Here is a 12,416-nt window from a genome sequence, read left to right on the forward strand (position 1 = left end):
GTAGTAAATAATTTTTATAGCAATTCTAAGTGATTCTGTAATCCTGAAGAGATTTTGCTGAGTCAAGTGTGGCAGGGATGCACCATTAGGGAAATTAGTCATTGCTGACTTCTTGTCAACAGTTAATGTAGTACTTCAGTGATTTCTGTAAAACTGCATCACTCAGCAGCTATAAATTTTGGTGAATTCTTAAAGTAACGAATTAAAACAGTAGACTGATGTTAGACTGCTAAGAAGGTGCATCTTCTGTTGTGCTTGATTGATCTCTGTCTTTGTGGATCTTAGGCGGATATAATGCATCTGACTGATTCTGCAGTTCATCAGCAATTGTTTCTGGATGTGCTAAATGGGACCAAGGGTTTGGTAGGTGCTGCTTCTTGTCAGTTCTTTAATTTCCCAATTGCTCATCTCCTTTGTACTATGAGGAGTTCTGTTTCTGCCGCTGCTTGCCATCATAGGTTTTTTAGATCCTATGAAATTGGGCTGAAACAAAGTCTCTCTCCCTGAATTGATGAGCTGCTTATAAGTCTTTATTTTGTATGTGTAATTCTTGTCATCCCTGGGTGACCCTACAGGGGTCCTGACTCTGGTTCTCTCGATGCTGCTAGCTGCTGAAGAGCAAACCTGGTCATTTGGTGGTGGTGCCAGGGCTGACGATTTCTTAAGTGTTCTTACATATGACTGTTGCAACTGTAACTCTTGCAGTATTTCTTCTTAGCTTCTAGTTCCCATGTCAGTATCCTGTCTGCAGCTGGGGTCTATGCTATGTACCCTTCTTCTGATCCTGCTCAAACAGTGGAAGAGGTAGGTATTTTGTTTGGATAATTATTAGTCACTGCTAAATGTAAAAACTTGGGAGATTATGTCTAAGTGTTTTGCTCTAGTGAGATTCCCTTAGTGATTTGGGGAGGAAACTGAAACCTTATCATAGAATTCTCTTTTGGGATGGCAATTGTCTGTAGGTTGTTGCTGAAATCTCTTGTAGTAATATGTTTATGGTTTGGCTTCCTGCTTGCTGGTGAAAAGTGTATCAAAAAAGCTTTTGTGACAGTCAGTCCTGCATTCTCACTGTACTGTGGAATGTCTTTAGTGAGATCCAGGTGGTGACTTAAATTTTACTTGGAAGAACTGCTTTTATTTGTGTGGATCATGTAACTTATGATACATACAGCTCAGTCAAGCCAATATATTTATTGAGGGATCTTGTCTAATCTGAAGAGCTCTCCCTTTTTGTTGTCAGCGAGTTGGGTTCTGTGGATAAAATCATAAACTCCTTGACGCAGATTCTGGAGGGAGTACTACAGGCAGATCAGCAGATGATGGAGAAAACCAAAGCCAAAGTGTTCTCAGCTCTTATCACGGTGCTGCAAATGAAGGAGATGAAAGGTGAGGTTGTGTATGTACAAGTGTCAAGAGCAGGGCTGCCATGGCTGAATACACCCTAACACTCTAGCATCTCCAAAATAAAAATGCTTTTGGTGTGAGTAGTAGTACAGGATGCTGAATATAGTCACCAACCTGGGGACTTCTCTACTTTTTTCTTACTTTTTTTAACTAGTTTTAGAAAGCAGTGAGGTTTATCATTCACAATATGTTTATGTCTTCCCTTCTCTTGTCTTTCCCCAAAAATAATCTCTGCGTTTGAGCAGTTTGACAGAGACAAGATAGGGTTCCCATGTGTTTTTGAAAATAGCTCAGCAGGTGTGGGAGGGACACCCTAGTACTGCCATCTCATAGAGTGACTGTAGAGCTTAGATTCTGACATGAATTTCTAGTTAGAGATAACAGAAGACCCAAGCACAAGGAAGTCTTCTGAGGGTACGTTTTGTTACAAACCAGAGAAGCTAGTCTGGTCATTACTCCTGTCACTTGTAGGGGCATCTGATGTTGCAGTAGCACTCGAAGACCCTCAGTGGAATCTGGGCAGTATTTCTCTGTACAGCACATACAAAGGCAACTGTGGTGTTGAGAAGTGTATCAGCTTACCTTTCTGTGTATTCCTTGTCCCACTGCTTGGGCTCTGCAAGCCCCTGTATTTTGGAAAATAAATAGAAAGTGAAGGTCCGGGGTTTTTAATTTTTTTTTTTTTTTTTGTTGAATTTGTGTTTCCAGTCATGCTGGTAAAAGTTGGTGCAATTTATTATAATGGTTTTGATGAGAATGTGGTATATATATTGACTCACAGAACATAGATGGCACCCACTGGCCAGTACCAGCAATCTAGAGAAATGGGTAGGAAATGCAGTGAGCAGTTATGGAGTAATCTGTCCAGAGTAGTGCTTGATTTGTGCCTTGAAATGTCATGAGTTTATATGAATTTTTGGGAAAACTACATGTTTTTATTATCCAGATGACCATCTAATGCCTTATATCCTCCTAGGCTTAATCATTTAACTTAGTCACAGTTCCTCCCATTCTGTTTTGTAGGTTTTGAAATGAAAACAGAATAAATACTAACTCCAAGAAATGTGGCCAGTGATGTTATCAGTTAAACTGGAGACCTAAGTGCAAGAATTGTGTGTTAACTGTTGTCTATTCTGTGTGTGTCACAGTGAATGAGATCCCACAGTACTCCCAGCTGGTGTTGAGCGTGTGTGAAACACTCCAAGATGAGGTCATTGCACTCTTTGATCAGACTCGACACAGCCTGACCTCGGGAGATGCTACAGATGACAAGGACAGCATGGAAACAGATGATGCCTCCCGAGTTAAACACAAGGACCAGCGAGATGGGGTAAAGGACCTGTTGTTCTGCTTTGCAGCTATGTTTCTTTTCTCTATACAAAAGTTCTGTGTGTGCGTGGAACAACTTCCCTTGCAGCCTTCTGCCTTCAAAGGAAGTTCTGGCAGTTTCTATTTCAGAATTACTCCGTGTCTTTTTGGCACACATCAGTCTGGGAGATTGGCTGTTGCTTCCTCTTTTTCAGATCTGTCCTAAAAAATGTTGTCTCAATTACTAATACGGCCAGGAATCGTGCAGGGTATAATGTGAGGGATGCCAGCTGCTTTAATTTATGATTCTGAGAATGATTGAGCTTTAGGTTTTGTTAGTAAATGCTTTCAAGATTTTCTTGGTATCTATGTCAAGCCTATATCTTGTTCTCCTTTCCTTGTCACTGCAGGTGTGTGTTCTGGGTCTGCATCTGGCTAAAGAGCTCTGTGAAGTTGATGAAGAGGGAGACTACTGGCTACAGATTACTAGGAAAGTCCCTGTGCTTCCTACTATCTTTGCCGCATTGGAGATCAGCCTGAGAGTTAAACAAAACCTTCACTTCACAGAAGCCTCATTACATTTACTGCTGACCTTAGCAAGGACTCAACAGGTGAGAGGTGCAGAGAAATGAGAGCATATAGCTATACATTTTTAATAGGAACTGTGTATCTCATTATTCTGTTTGCGATGCAGCTGAACAATGATCTGTAAAGAGTGTTTTTAGAGGCTGGCAAGCAGTAGGTCCTGTATGTGTGCCTGCTTAGTTTGCCTTGTTTGTCTTGATAATGGAATGTCTCGGATGGAAGAGCTGGGCCAGCCAGAGCAGACCTGTAATTTAGAGCAGGCACTTTTGCTGAATGTATTCTTCTGCAATGCAAATTATCCCCCTAGTTAAAACAGCGTTAAGTGTTTGAACCGCCTTTCTCATTAGTTGCGATAAAGCGTTATCTATTACAAATTCAGCTTTGTGTGGGGCTTTAGGTGAAAGCAAGGTCATTCCAAAGCTAGCCCTTTTCAAAGATTGTGTATGTACCAAACCAAGTGACATCGAAATGGAATTCATAGTACAGTTACGCAGGTTAGATTTTACTGGAAGAATAGTTTTGCTTTTCTTGATACTGAATTTTTAACAAGATAGAAGAATGTGTGTAGATGAAAGTTCTCTAAAAGGGTGGTGACAGTGCAAAGGACGGAAATATCTAATGCAAAATAAGTCTCTTTAGTCTCAGAGAGGAGAAATACATGCAAATTTTAACAGTAGTTTGTTCTGTGTCTTGTAGGGAGCAGCAGCAGTGGCTGGAGCTGGTGTCACACAGAGTGTCTGCCTGCCCCTCTTGAGCGTGTACCAGCTCAGCACTAATGGAGCCATTCAGGTGGGTGCTACTTCCTTTTAGGTGGGAATGCGCCAGGAGAGCTTGCCATGCCGTGCCTTGCGGGCTGCGATTGGAGCAGAGCCCTCCTAGACTGGGAAGGACAGCAGCCACCCCTAGAGCCTGGAGACTTCCAAAATGGTGTGAAGGGTTTGTGGCATGTGCCACACCGGGCAGCAATGTAAATAAGTAATTGGGTTTTGTATCTGATTTGTTCAGACATCTGCTTCATCTCGAAAGTCTCTGGATGCCCCCTCTTGGCCTGGGGTCTATCGTCTCTCCATGTCACTGATGGAACGCCTTCTTAAAACACTTAGATACAACTTCCTGACGGAAGCACTGGACTTTGTTGGTGTCCATCAAGAGAGGATTCTTCAGGTATGTCACATACTTCCTCTGTGATGGTTCACTGGGCTTCTGTGTTGCAATAACAATGGAAACATGTCAGAAAGTGCAGAAGAATTGAAAAGAGGTTCCTGCCTCAGAAAGGTTTACAGTAGAAATAATTCAATAGTGGGAAAAGGAGGATAGAATATACAAGCCATGTGGTCAGGCAGGGGTGGTTGTTATGATACTTGTTAGGGCTGGGCAGTCACCACCTGTTCATCCTGTTCACTCTTGGGATTGTAACTTCGCTACAGGTGTTTAATATGCCTACTCAACACAGTAGCAGAAGTGAGAGTTTGATGGGAACTCACTTTGTGGCTGCCTGCTCTGGAAAGAAAAATAAGAGAGTTGTTCTTGGAGGTGGCTTCAGCTCAGCCTTGCTCAAATAATGCAAATGCTGTGGTCAGGGTTCAATCACCGTTCGGGTTGGCAAGCTCTCATGTCCTGCAATACTGAAATTACCTGTACTGGCTGGATTGTGTCAGTGCAGATGTGCTGAAGACTCCTGTTTGTACGTAGGTGCTGAATTATCTGTTGATAAGCATGCTCCCTAGACAAATAGCTGTCTTCTCGTATGGCAGCATAGCTTGTGAAATGCATTGACCTCTGACTAAGAATATAAAGTGCTCTGAGTCTGACCCATGTGCTGTGCGGCTACTTTTACAAATGCATTTTCTGTCCCTAAGGGCAGATCCTCTGCATCTTCGGCTTTTTCTTCTAGAGAAGGGAATGGGCTTTTTGTCATTTGACTGTAATCGCCCTGATTTACTTCTCTCTCCTTTCCAGTGCCTGAATGCAGTTCGGACAGTACAGAGCTTGGCCTGTCTGGAAGAGGCCGATCATACTGTTGGCTTCATTCTTCAGCTCTCAAATTTCACAAAGGAGTGGCATTTCCACCTGCCACAGCTTATGAGGGACATGCAGGTAGGAATCGGGATACTGCTGTGGATAATACATTGCCTTGGAGCGCAGGGATTTGCATGTGTTAAGAGAAAATGGCACTATATCACCTTTTTATTGCCGCTCTTTTAATAAGAACTGCTGCTGAGGTCATTTAAATGTCTGTTCTGTCAGTACCTTGTCTGAATTGAGTGAAGAAAGGTAACTGTTGGGGACAGACAGATGGTAGCTTGGAAAAATAACTTGGGGAGTTCAGTGTCTTGCTCTCCATTCTCAGTGCCAGGTGACTCCAAGAAAATACTGGGAAATCAAGAGGCTGCGTTGATCCTTTATGATCACAGTGTTCTGTTTAACTCGATTTTATAGCTTCCACCAATGGTAGTGAATAGATGGGTTTTGAGCTTTTAAGAGATTTCTCCCTCACCTTATTTATTTCAGGTGAATCTGTGTTACCTGTGTCAGGCCTGTACTTCCCTCCTGCACAGCCGCAAAATGCTCCAGCACTACCTGCAGGTGAGGATGGGGACTGTAAGCCAAACTGTATGTTAGGAGTGTTGCATGCCCATGCTCCCGGTTAAAAGACAAATATTATTCAATATCCAGGCTCTTGGATATTGAATTGATTGTTGGTAATCCTAGTGGTGATTATTGACAATCATCAATAGTTAGGATTTGCATTTCTCCACAGCAAAAAAATGTGCAAAGAGTAGTCTGGACTCTAAAAACTCTGGACTGTAAAGCCAGTCCTAGAGAAACAGCAGCCTGTGTTTGAATGGTGCTGTTACCATTTTATAGCTGCCTACGCTGCAGCAAGAAAGCTGCATTCCTGTAGCACTCTGTAGTGCCATTAATTAAGCCACTGTTGACCTGGTGTCCTTGATCTGATTTAATTTCTTTAAGAGAGATAGCTCTTGTTCTTGGGGAATCCTTAGATTCATGAGGTGGAGACGATGCATTGCTACTGATGTGTTATTTCAGCATGGCCTAAGGCTTGGTGTGTTGATTAGAGATTCTGTTTCTGGAATGTGGAATCTAAACAGCCTCTGCAGCTGCCTCCCTGCAATGCAGTGCCTCCCCCGATGCACACCAAATGTAGATTCTCATGCTTCTAGCAGGTGACAGACTTTGGGTGCCTTATTGCCTCACTCCTTTTGTTCATAGCATTTTTTTTCCTGAAACTAGCACAAAATAATCATATCTGTATTTAAGACTTTCCTTTTTTCTTTCTCCACAGACAAAAAATGGTGATTCCCTTCCATCAAGTGTGACTCCACGAGTGCAGCGTAATCCCCAAGCCTCCTCCAAACATCCCAGCCCTGAGTCAGAGGCAGCAGAGCAGAAAGCACTGCTTACAGTGCAGTACAGCCTCTTGAAAATCCTCAGCAAATCTCTTGCTGCCCTGCGCCATTTCACCCCTGATGTCTGCCAGATCCTCCTTGATCAGGTAGAGAAAGAGGAGAGATGCTGCTCCCTGAAGGGGGGAGTTTCCAGCACTTCAAGTGATGTTCTGGGTCTATGCAGTGAGGCACATTGTGTCCTGCCTGAGACGGTGACCCCATCATACATCTGTCTGCTGTTCTGCTGTACAAAGCAGGAACTCAGGACACAAGGAATTCCCCTGAGGAATCAGGCACTGATTGGTGTGAAAGGAAGGGTTGGCTGCACTTTTCTGTGATGTGCACAACGCTGTGTTCGTGTAACCTTACTGGAGCAGACTAATAACCTAGCTAGGTTTATCCTCAGTATGTCACTCTTCAGAAAAGGCATCATCTTGTTATCCTCCTGTGTTGGTGTGACCTAGTGGCTGGTTTCCAAGTTCAGAAAAGGAAGGTTTAGTCCTTAATTCTGGCAGTGTCCTGCTGCTAACTTTTGGATAGTTAACTTCCTTTTCCTGTGCCTCTAGGTACATGTGCCTGGGCTTTTGAAAACAATCTGGAAACAGCCATTACTTCAGCTTGCCACTTGGTGGCAAGCTGTATGGCTTGGGAGTTGGAGAAGGTTCATTTGTGTGAGGAGAGCCATATATAGCCTGATTGTGCAGTACTGTGCAGAATGCTCCCTAATGCTCCATCTGTATACTTGAGATTTGGGAAATGATCTCCGTGCTTCTAGTTTTCCATACAAAAAGCGTGATACGGGGACCAGGTATTCCCATTACTGTGACAATAGCATACTCATGGCCTCGGGGTCATTCACTCCTCTTTCTGTTTCTCCACAGTCACTGGACCTTGCTGAGTACAACGTGCTCTTCGTTTTGAGTTTCACCACACCAGCCTTTGATTCAGATGTTGCACCTTCCTTCGGGACCCTCCTTGCCACAGTCAACGTGGCCCTTAACATGTTGGGAGAGGTACCAGTCATTTCTCTGTTTGGGAGAGCACAGCAGTTGCAGTGATCTCAGAGCGCTCACTCAACCGGTATTTTGAAGAGTAGGAGTATTTCCTCTTTTGTATCTCCTGTCTCTCATACCTGTCTTCTTTTCCCTTTAAGCTGGATAAGAAGAAGGAACCTTTCCCTCAGGCTGCAGGGCTGAATATGCAAGAGGGAACCAAAACCCTCAAGTAAGTTTCTAGCTCTTTGACTTAGTCATGGCCAAGGAGCAGAACCTAACGCTCCCCAGATCAGAACTGAGGTTTACAGGCATTTGTGTAGCTTCAGAGCTGCTCACTCTGAATCCAAGGAGTTCACCTAGCCCATCAGAAGCTCTCCAGAGCAAGCAGGGGTTTTTTGGGAAGGTGTGTGAAGCCATCCCATCCTAAGATGCAGAGAGTTGTTTGATGCTTATTTGCCAGTATATTTAAATCAGACTTTCCTGATGGCCAACAGGGGTTTCTACTCTGCAGACCATAGCTTTTGGGTATCGCTGCTTGAACAGAACGTGAACGGTGTTCCCTTGCATGTACCCTGTATGCGAAGTCTTTCTAAGAGTCTTTGACCTTGAAACTAGAGTGTGCTGACCTTTTTGGCTCCTGCTGATGTGTGTTTCTTTGCACAGGTCTCTGCTCATGTTTACAATGGAAAACTGTTTCTACCTGCTCATCTCCCAGGCTGTTCGGTACTTGAGAGACCCAGCTGTGCATCCCCGCGATAAGCAGCGGATGAAACAGGAGCTGAGCTCTGAGCTGGTAAGCAGCTTGTACCATCCTTTCTCGCTGGTCAGCATACATGTGTCATGGGAGAAGGTCATTTGTCTTTGGCTGCCCAGTTGAGCCCATTCCCCAGCACGAGTCAGCAGCCTTAGGCATCTTGGGCTGCACGTGTTGGTGCCTGTTCCTGTGCCAGCGGCACCTTGTTTGGGAAGGGAGAGGGGTGTGTGTTTGAAAGAAGCTAACTTGTTACGTGCTTCTCATTTCAGAGTACACTGCTCTCCAGCCTGTCTCGTTACTTCCGCCGTGGTGGTCCCTCTTCACCTGCCAGCGGGGTTCTTCCCTCTCCCCAAGGAAAGTCTGCTTCCAAGCTGGGTCCTGAGGGGCAGGAGCCTTTGTTTCAGCTCGTGCAGGCTTTTGTCCGGCACGTGCAGAGATAGATTCTGTCCTGCCCCTGCCTCCCTTTTCAGGACTTGCAGCAGAACGATTCATGTCCACCGCAGAAGGCATCACCTTTGGCAGAGCTCGTGACGAGGAGTTGGGAAAGGGAGGGAGGCCTGGTGTGGGCAGTGGTGTAAACCGAGCTGTAACATCAGCAGTGAGATCCCATTGAACTCTTGCAACCCAGTAGCAGAGTGAATGTAAGGAAAGCCGAGAGCGGCTCTTCAGTGATCAGCCCACGTGCGCAGCCTGCCCGCTCCATCTGCTAGAGCATCCTGGCTGGGTACAAGTGCTGAACAGTCAAAACCTTTATTTTTATAGCTTGTATCTCAGCTGGGGAAGCTGTGGCTGGATGGAGAGAGGAGACAAACTTTCTGCTGGGCATTAACTCTGCTCGTAACACAAGGTGCAATCTGCCTCTCCCTTGCAGTCAGAGTCCAGTTAAGGCACAACCAAGGGATCAGCCAGCAATTCAGAGACCATCTTTCTACTGCTATTTTTGTACTGAATGGTTCAAGGCAAGATGGTGTATGCGTGCTCACGCCTTCCCTTCACCCTGCAGTCTGTGTGTTGTGTGTGTTTCTGAAGAGCAAGGCCTCACTCAAGGTTTTTAAGTCAAAATTCCATTGCTCCAGTCTTGCAGTTTTTTGTAACTGTGCCCTATTTATACTGATATTAAAACCTTTATAGCAGCTGGGTTCATGGTTTTGTACTGGGCATAGCAGCCTGCACCGATGCTGCATCTTCTGCGTAGTAGTTCTGCTGCATCAGCTGGGCTGAAGGCCCAGCTAACAGTGATGCGAGTTGTGGCTTGTGAGTGAAGATGCAGATACTGTTTGAAGCAATTAGAATCCAAGGTTGATTCCCTCGGCTTTCCCACACCCACTTCCTTTCTCTTGCTCTTGCGTTGAGGAACTCGTAGGAGGATTTAAACGAGCATCACTATGAAATACTCACCAGGAATGATTCTTCCGCACATGATGGTGCGGACCATGCGCACGGCTTACTCTGTGCACAGGTCCAGGCTGCTATCTGCCTGTGGCGGCAGCAGGGGAGGGCGCAGGGTCAAGCTAGAAGGAAGACACTGCCTACGGTGCAGTTGTGTTGTGCTGTTGTAGCTCTCAAGTAGATGAACAAACTCTTGAAAGGTCCAAGGCTCAACGTGTGTTGGAGAAAGTAAGAGGACAGTGATTATTGCTTAAAATAAAGCCTGAAATCTAGACAGACTTTACTGAGGTAGGAAATCAAATTTCAATGTAGCTGTGAGCTAGTAACCTACCAATTTTTTCCTAAAGAGACACTTGATTGCTTTACCAGTCAGAACCTTTTTAATCTCGATGGTTTTAAGAGACTAGAGTGAGAAAATTAGATTATGTTGCTTTGAGGTTGCTGGGGTTTTTTTTTTTTTTTCCCCTTATAAGCTTAAGTGATGGTGATATTCTAGCACGTTTGTTTGATCTAGTTTTACTTGCTCTGGAGGCTTTGGAGGGATTTGAACTAGCTGGCTGGAGCAAAGTGGTCTTAAAGTAGAAGAGAGAGGGGCTTGATTACCTTCCGAAAGCTCAGGTGAGCTGCTCTGACAGGGAGGGAGATGGTGCGACAGTCCTAAGCCTGATCGTGTTTAGATGGGGCTACCTGTAACCTTTAACACTTTCTGCCACAGGGAGCTATGAGTGCAAACATGGAGATTTGAAGGTGAAGAACTGCAGAGGAGGTAGCAAATTGCTGACAGGTAGCTATGGGGAGTGGAAGTAAAGCCAGAATTCAGTACATCTAAGCAAGTTCAGTAGTGCTTTGGGCTGTTATTTGATAGCTCTTGTACGTGTCTTTCATTTTGTTACAGCTTTTGAAGTTACACGCAGTGTGCAAGTCACTTTATTAGTGTTCAACAAGAACAGATAGAACAGGAATTTAGGGAGAAGTAGTATGTTCTTGTAGATACTTCCTGAAGCACTAGAGTGAGAGTATGTGGTGCTAGGCAGGAGTCCTTGGTGCCAGATAGTGAAGGATAGCAGATGCTCTTGGTTACATCTGTTCTAGAGCCATACCTTCACTTTAGACAGCAGCATTTCAGCCCTGAATTGTACCTTTGCCTGCCCCTCAGCCACAAAGGGGCCTGGAACAGCTTTCAGCCAAGGGTGGCTCACCATGGCATCTGCAAATCAGCAGCATGAGGGTGTAACCTTTGTGTAGAGAGTCAGTTAGAAGTAGCACTAGATTTTCCATGGGCTCTTTTCTAATACAGAGGGAAGGGAGTGCTGCTGCCAGGAACAGACTTCCTTCTGGCTGTTCTGAGGGAAGAGACACCATTTTCTGCATCATTAAGCTGCTGCTGTTTTTGCTAAAGCTGTTCTTCCTCTTTCTTTAATGCACCAGGGAGAGGAATAACAGGGATGTCACTGGCCTGAGGGAAAGGTATACATACTGGAAGCTGGAAGGGAAAGAGGCAGGGGAGGATCTACAAAAAGGGTAGAACTGTGGCAATGGTAATCATTGCAGTGGTAAAACTAACTAAAACAGTAGCGCAATGTGATTTCCACATTAGGGTTTCATTAGCGTTTAGCTGTAGAAAAACTGCGTGCTATTGCTACACTACAGAGCATTTCAACAGCTGCTTTTCCCAGGAGTTCTTTCCAAGCTGGGTGCTAGGGACAAGGCTTTAGGATTTTAAATTAGCAGCAGGTCTAGTTTCCATAACAACAAAAAAAGGTCTGTTAGATCTAGAATAGCATTTCCAGTCTCTCAGCAGCTAAAGTGATACTGCTGCTCTATTTTTGCTTCAGGTTAAGGAGGAGCTGTTGTTTCTTAGAGTTCCTGAATCTGTAGTACAACTGAGATGTGTCATCTGGGAAAGGAGCTGCAAGACTTTAACAGCCTTAAGGCACGTTGAGATTAGCAGCTTTGTTTTGCTTTTACACCCGCTTCCAAGACTGGGCCAGCAGAACGGCGCAGCTCCCACCTGAGCTGCCTCCCTTTGCCTCCCTGCCAGCGCTGCTTGTCCCCACAGCCTGCAGTCACATGGCTGGAGAGCAAGAGCAGCCCTGAACCCACAGAATACACTGAGGCTGGAGGTCAGGCATTTGTTTATTGGCAAATAAGTGCTGAAAACCATGAGCCCTACATACACAGGTGCTCCGTGCCCTGTTACATTAGAGTGGTCACGATACCATTGGGGAAAGTGCAAAAGATCAATAAACAAGCAAAGTTAGTTCTGACATACTGAGGGGAAGGTAGTGAACAGAGAGCTTGGTGCAGGCGAGTTTCTCTTCCATCCACCTTGAGTGGAAAACTCGTTACACAGCAGTGGAAGTCCTTTAGGTGAGCTCTAGCCAAAAAGCTCGTTACAGGATTAAAAGGCAAACACACCTGAGCACTGCCTTTGACCTAAACCACCACATGCATCAAGGGCAGCCTGGATTGTTTAGTGTGTGCATGGCCAAGAATAGCTCATTGTTGGAGATAATAGCAAGTGGGACAATCCCTTGCTGTACTAGGATGCACCAAGTCCGTTCACTGCCA

The 12,416-nt window shown here is 45.0% G+C and overlaps 1 protein-coding gene across 3 annotated transcripts in view; it reads left to right on the plus strand.

The window, feature by feature from the left end:
• The window catches only part of NUP188 (nucleoporin 188), a 30,920-nt gene extending 21,651 nt beyond the window's left edge, over window positions 1–9,269 (plus strand). For all 3 annotated transcript variants that reach the window (XM_075717142.1, XM_075717144.1, XM_075717145.1), the window contains 14 exons: window positions 286–363; window positions 719–804; window positions 1,241–1,386; window positions 2,553–2,734; window positions 3,123–3,323; window positions 3,994–4,086; window positions 4,303–4,461; window positions 5,257–5,394; window positions 5,809–5,883; window positions 6,605–6,814; window positions 7,589–7,720; window positions 7,861–7,931; window positions 8,366–8,495; window positions 8,726–9,269. In XM_075717142.1, the coding sequence (XP_075573257.1) occupies window positions 286–363; window positions 719–804; window positions 1,241–1,386; window positions 2,553–2,734; window positions 3,123–3,323; window positions 3,994–4,086; window positions 4,303–4,461; window positions 5,257–5,394; window positions 5,809–5,883; window positions 6,605–6,814; window positions 7,589–7,720; window positions 7,861–7,931; window positions 8,366–8,495; window positions 8,726–8,896 (1,872 nt within the window). In that variant the 3' untranslated portion in view covers window positions 8,897–9,269. The remainder of the gene's footprint in view (window positions 1–285; window positions 364–718; window positions 805–1,240; window positions 1,387–2,552; window positions 2,735–3,122; window positions 3,324–3,993; window positions 4,087–4,302; window positions 4,462–5,256; window positions 5,395–5,808; window positions 5,884–6,604; window positions 6,815–7,588; window positions 7,721–7,860; window positions 7,932–8,365; window positions 8,496–8,725) is intronic.
• Window positions 9,270–12,416: the final 3,147 nt, after the last annotated feature.

This window comes from Pelecanus crispus, chromosome 9, assembly GCF_030463565.1.
Source record: "Pelecanus crispus isolate bPelCri1 chromosome 9, bPelCri1.pri, whole genome shotgun sequence".
NCBI classification, from domain to species: Eukaryota; Metazoa; Chordata; class Aves; order Pelecaniformes; family Pelecanidae; genus Pelecanus; species Pelecanus crispus.